The sequence below is a fragment of the Hydra vulgaris genome, chromosome 05 (assembly GCF_038396675.1).
Source record: "Hydra vulgaris chromosome 05, alternate assembly HydraT2T_AEP".
NCBI lineage: Eukaryota > Metazoa > Cnidaria > Hydrozoa > Anthoathecata > Hydridae > Hydra > Hydra vulgaris.
The window spans coordinates 9,656,966-9,663,246 of record NC_088924.1 but is presented as its reverse complement, the minus strand read 5'-3'; the positions used below and the strand labels follow the sequence as shown (position 1 = coordinate 9,663,246).

General features: G+C 26.7%; 1 protein-coding gene across 2 annotated transcripts; it reads right to left on the bottom strand.

Annotated features, from left to right (window-relative positions):
* Positions 1–651: 651 nt before the first annotated feature.
* LOC136080529 (hydra actinoporin-like toxin 2) lies at positions 652–4,411 on the bottom strand. Of its 2 annotated transcripts, none has more exons than XM_065797317.1 (2): positions 4,332–4,411; positions 652–1,458 (listed from the first exon to the last, which is right to left on the bottom strand). In XM_065797317.1, the coding sequence occupies exon 2, from the start codon at positions 1,431–1,433 to the stop codon at positions 822–824; it is 612 nt and encodes a 203-aa protein (XP_065653389.1). In that variant the 5' UTR covers positions 1,434–1,458; positions 4,332–4,411; the 3' UTR covers positions 652–821. The 2 variants fall into 2 exon arrangements, with proteins under 2 accessions (XP_065653389.1, XP_065653390.1); XM_065797318.1 differs by having other exon boundaries at positions 652–1,447; positions 4,332–4,408.
* Between the last annotated feature and the right edge of the window lie 1,870 nt (positions 4,412–6,281).

Sequence of the window (6,281 nt, the reverse complement as noted above, 5' to 3'; positions counted from 1 at the left end):
GTTGGATTTAGAAACAAATTGCTTTATTCTAAATAAATATAAAAAGAGATATAAAATACCTTTTTGTAAATCCGGAATTAATAAATGTCTTATCTAGACATTTATTAATTCAATTCTAATATAGAAATTTATTATTAGTCGTTGAAAAAGCACAACATAAAAAAATAACAATAAACTAACTCTAAATATTCTTTATGAATTTTTAAACTTCCAATTTTTATTTGCAATGCTCCAATTGCTTATGACGTTTTGAAACAATATCTTATTGTTTCAAAACGTATCCACTTTTAAAAAAAGTGGATGATTTTTGTTAAAAATGGAATGTGATTGGTTAACTTAAATTATGATAAATACGCGGTGTTTAATAGAAAGTTATGTTACTACTAAGACTGTTCCTTGAGAACTGACGTATTTTAACTTCGCTCTCCCTCCAGTCTATTTTACCTCCTTGCACACACACTGTAGAATCGCCTCTCGTTCAGCATGACTTTGTAACTCGACTATTACTTAAGAACCTACGAGTTTGTATTAATATAAAAATATATTAATACAAACCTCTAAAGCTGTTTATTATAACTTTAATCAGTTCTGCGAACACACAAGTTACAAGGTACGTAGCTAATATGAAATACTAATAATTTCTTATAAATCGTTTAATTATTTTTGAATTATTTTTCTTATTTTAAAGTAGTTTACAGACCTCTAAGCGTCAACTAATCCCTACACGTAACAAATAATAAATCGAGTATACAAATTTTTTTTTTTTTGTTTAAATAAATAATTCTTTTACAGAAGAAGAACAATTTTTTGACAACATTAGGTTAACCAGAAAAAATAACTTTAAACTCTGCGTGACTTTTTTCAGTAAGAAAAAATTTTGCACCATCAACGTCGCCCCAGTTTCCTCCTCTTGTAGCAGGTTGTGCACCATTTAACCCGTTATACAAGTTGTAAAAGCTTTCCCTTTCATTCGAAACTCGTGCGTTAGCCCAAGATTGATAAAAATTCCAATCATATGGAATGGATGCCATTAAATTAAGTATCTTGTCTCCATAACGATAATGAACTACACCATTTGCACCAGTTGCAGCTCCTCTAGATTTTTCCCACACAAAAATTCCTGTGCTTCCAGGGGGAATATCGGCAAAAACTGTACCCATACTTCCTGATTCCGAAGTTGTTCCGTAAGCATAAAGTGTTTTATCGGATCTGTTTTCTACAGCACACTTCCAATACCTCACTACATCTCCTTTCCAAATATTATCAATTTGCTGTAACGCAGCTTCTACGCCAACTTTTGCTAATACTCCTAAAATTGCTATTCCAGCGCCTCCTCCAGCGTCTGCTTTGCTAGTTTCTTTAACAGGTGCTCCGCAAGCAATTTCTAAAGATGCTGATACAAGAAAACACCCAAGACATAAGTACGAGAGCATCGTTGTTAGTTTTTCTGAAACAAATCTAAATTGATAAAATATTTATAAAACAGAAAACAAATAAATTTTATTTATATGTGTTTATATGTGATTAAGAAAGAAATAACAGTGGTGTAACTAAGGGAGAATATATCCCTGCAAGGTGGGGATCCAAAATAGTGTCGTAACAAACCAAAAATGTTTCTAAAGTTTTAAAAATTTCTTTTTTTTGTTATAAAGTTACCGTACCTTTGAATCCATTTTGAAAGGTATCCTATACTTTCGGACCTCGATATAAAATGCTATATTCTGAATATTTATTTATTATCCGAGGCAGTTTATATGTGTTTAGCATATTTGCTCTAAGATTATAGTTTTCATTTTTATTCTATTCAAACTTGTTATTAAAGCTTATAGAAGAGATATTGTAATTGTAACGAATCATGAAAATTAAATGCTGATAGACATTTATTTCAAACACAGGTTTAGCGTGTTCACGCCTATCCTTATAGTAAATGATTCCGCAAGCATGTTTTTGTAAACTATACAGTTTTTTTAAGCTTTAATGTTTTAGTACTTGCCCATGAAATGTTTTCATAGCTAATGAAGCTATGAATTAGCCAAAAGTAAAGTAAGAACGAACTCGATACATCAAGCCTATGATTTTGGTTATTTTTGACTGGATGTATATTATATGAGGAAGCCAGGATAACTTTTCATCAACGATGATTCCTAAAAATCTTATGTTGGATTACTTTTTAATTTGTTAATCATTTAGGAAAATAATTTGTTTCACAGAAACTTGGTGTAAATAAAATACACAATTCGAATTAAATTGTTATACATTTGTTCATCAATCACGTGAAAATCGTGCTTGTGAAGGCTAGTGTTTCTCATTTTCCTTATAAGTTGAATTTTAAAAGTTGTAAATTTAAATAGAGAAACTAAAATAATCAAATAAATAAAATCTAAATTCGTGAAACATTTACGAATACTTTAGGAAATTTTAAAGACCATGGCAAATTCTATAATATTTTAAACCATAGTATTCTAATTTTAAAGTTAAAAACGGTATTGATAACTTAAACATTTATGGTCTAGAAAATTTCAGTGAAATAAAATTCAATGCATTTAAAAATAAAAAATAAAAAACTCGTTTTACTCTTTTTGTGTCTATTAAAGATTTATTCTACCATCTTTTTTTTTTAATTATTTTTTTATTATATTATTCAATTTAAAATTTTTATTTGATTTAAAATCGATTTAAACAAACTTTGAATGTCACAATAGCAATATATTAACTTTATTCTGATGAAAATAAGTTGTTTAATTCAGTCAATAATCCATATCATTTAATAATCCGTATAATCCAGACAATTTTTCAATAAGAAATTTATACAGTCTCTTGCAAAAGTTTAGAATCAGTTAAGTATTTTTAGGTAAATTACAGCTAAAAAAAAGTTGTATAAAAATTAAATCTTAGTTTTGTGTATGTCATTTATGCATGTCATTTTCAATAAATTATGCATTTACCTAAAAACGCTTAACTGATTTTAAACTTTTACAAGGGACTGTAATACAACATTAAATTTATTTTTTTCAAAAATTATCAGACTTGTAATAATACCTAAAGCGGGAAACTAAATAAGATTTTTTGGTATCTCCCAAAAAAATCTATTGTTATTATGTTTAACCTTAGAGTTGTATCTTTTTATTTAATTTGATTTTTTTTATTTTTATTTTTTAGATTTTTTATGGTTCTAGAATTAAAAATACGTAATTTTTTTTGCCTTTTAAACAATTATAGTCGATTTAAATCTTTTAAAGTTTGATTTTTAAGCTTCTTCACATTTTGGGGTAATTAAAAAACTCTGAATACCGGCCTTTGGTTTAATTAGGATAATGATAATAGAAATTATTTAAATGCAATTTATAATTTTGCGAAAATTTAGTCAATATATATTTAAAAAGGAATTTGAAATTATTTTTGAACATAAAAATTAGAATCTGATACAAGTTTAAGACTCTAAGATTTATCCATTCTTCTTCAAAAATGAGTTGCTTTTCACGCATGGTTTTGCAAACTTTGTAATTTAATTAATTTTGTTTTATGCGTATTGGCCTATACTCTATTAGCATATGAGAGATGAATATGGATTATAAAAAGTTTTTTTCTTGAACTAAAATCAAGAAGTATTCGAAATTTATATAAAATGCTTATTGCAGACGAAATTTTTTGATTCAATTTGGACTATATAAATATTCATCTGCTTGTACACCAAGAAACTTTGCATATCTCAAGCTTTTTGATATAACAAAAATTATACGAGAACAAATTTTTTAAATATTCAAGAAGTTCCAACTGAAGTTGGAACTTCTTGATTATTTAAAAAATTGAAACGAACTCAATTGTGACTCACACGTTTTTATTTTATAAGAAACAGTACTAGAAGTTATAAAATCTTAAGAAACTTTTAATATTAAGTAACTTTTCAATAAGGAACTTACTTTTTAAGAGTTTGAGGAATGCTTTTCTAATATTTTAGCTACATATATTGTATCAACATAGCGCAAAGTTAAAAACCATTATCTCCAGCTGAAAACATCAGTTTAAATAAGTATTTAATTCGCAGCGTAATCAAATGTAATTCCATTCGTTTGCGCGTGGATATGATGAAATTCCATTTGACTACGAATGAACTAAGTAACAAACTTAAGGAATTCTAAAGAAATTTTTAGTACTAGATTGGGAAAATAAAACTCTTAAAACAAGAAACTTTTTGAGCACTGACCCGTTTTGTTGGTTTGTTACCCATAAAAAATATACATAAAAAAACGTGTACACTAATCTTCCATACTTTTTTAATTTTTATTTATCATACAAATGTTTTTGGGTAAATGAAAACAAAAAGCGCTTACCGTTATCACTGCCGTTTGCCAATTGATTGTTACAACTTTGGTAGCTAAATTATAAATCAGTCATTATGGAGGTAAGTTTATTCAGTTATTATCTGAACAAACAATCTGGTTCAAGTCTTATTACAAATATCTTCATAATATTTGTTTAAATGAAGCATTGTTTTTTCTAATTATTCTTTAATTATTTTAAAGTATTGGTTAAAGTTTTTTGATATTTTTTATTTTTAATTCAATTTAGTTTTTCTTTTTAAATAAGATTTTAATTTTGAATTTTTATCCTTTTTTTTCAGCAGTTTTTGAAAATACTTAAATATAAAATCTTTCGTAAATGGTTTGATTAAATTTTTTTTTTAAACTCAGCGCGGTTTCTCATTAACTGCAATTATCACAAATACAGGGGGATGCCTCCTCAAAAGTTTTTTGCATTTAGACTAATTCTGTTAGTTTGCTACCAGCTTCGTAGTTGTTTGCTACCATTTGTTTGTTACCAGCTAAAGTTGTTGCTAAAGTTTTTTGCTACCAGCTTCGACAGCAGTCACTGAAAGCTTTTTTCACCTAGTAACTTTTAGCGTCACTTTTGGTTGACTTGTGTTGGCACAAGGGGCCATCCATAAAGGACGTCATGCTAATAGAGGAGGGGGGAGGGGGTCAAGATAAAAAAAGACAAAATAAGACAAAAGGGAGGGGAGGGGGGTTCATCAGAAAAGGACATCACGTTTGAGAACTTTTTTATTTTAATTTTAATAACATGGAAAACTACGTAAACATTAATTTTTATTTCGTATATATATATATATATATATATATATATATATATATATATATATATATATATATATATGTATGTATATATATATATATATATATATATATATATATATATATATATATATATATATATATATATATATATATGTATATATATATATATATATATATATATATATATATATATATATATATATATATAAAAATTATGTTAGTGTATTCTGCAAACAGAGTGCTTAATGTTCTAAAAGAACAGAGCAATAATAAATTAGTAAAAACACTATCTAATTATTTCTTCCTGATGAACCTACTGGTGGTGAAACACAGTGTTGAAGAAATCAAAAATTAGATAAGTGTTTTTACTAATATATATATATATATATATATATATATATATATATATATATATATACATATATATATATATATATATATATATATATATATATATATAAATATATATATATATATTGAATATATTGCAATTAATTGAATACTGTTAAATTGTTGGTAGTTTCTCATATCTTAAATACTAAAAGTTGATCGCTACGGCTTTTAATTAAATTAATGTGCCTATTCTTTGTGCAAATTTGATAGTTTTGCTATCACTAATGATTTTTTAAATAAAGTATTACAAATAATTGTCCGAAAGAATTTGCTTGTGTAGCAATTGTTAACGATTGTCTAAAGCGAATATTACAAATCGTTGTCCAAAGGGATTTAGTTTTAGTTTAGTTGTGCAGCAATCATTACGGTACATATTTTTATGAATTTTTAAAGTGTGGCAGCAGTGTCATACATCAGTAGTGAGTTTAGGCATAAAAGCGTTATTTCCAGGCGGTGCTAGTACAAACGCTAGGAAGTTTACTACTACTGCAAATTTAAAAAACGTTAAGAATGAAAAAACTTCAACATGCACGTTTAATTCATTAATTATTCATGACTATTCAGAGCACCATTCCTCGATCATTGAAATCATTCAAACTTCCTCCTTACGATCTGTTTTGTCCCTCTGTGCAATCAAGTTTGTCTCAGAGAATTTTGCCTCCCAAGTCATGCTCATAAAGCATGTCAACAGTATTAATTTTTTTTATTTTTTTATACATGTTTTATTTTACAACTACAAAGTAATTACAAGTTACCAATCACTGATTGGCAGTAAAGATATACAAATTTAAATCA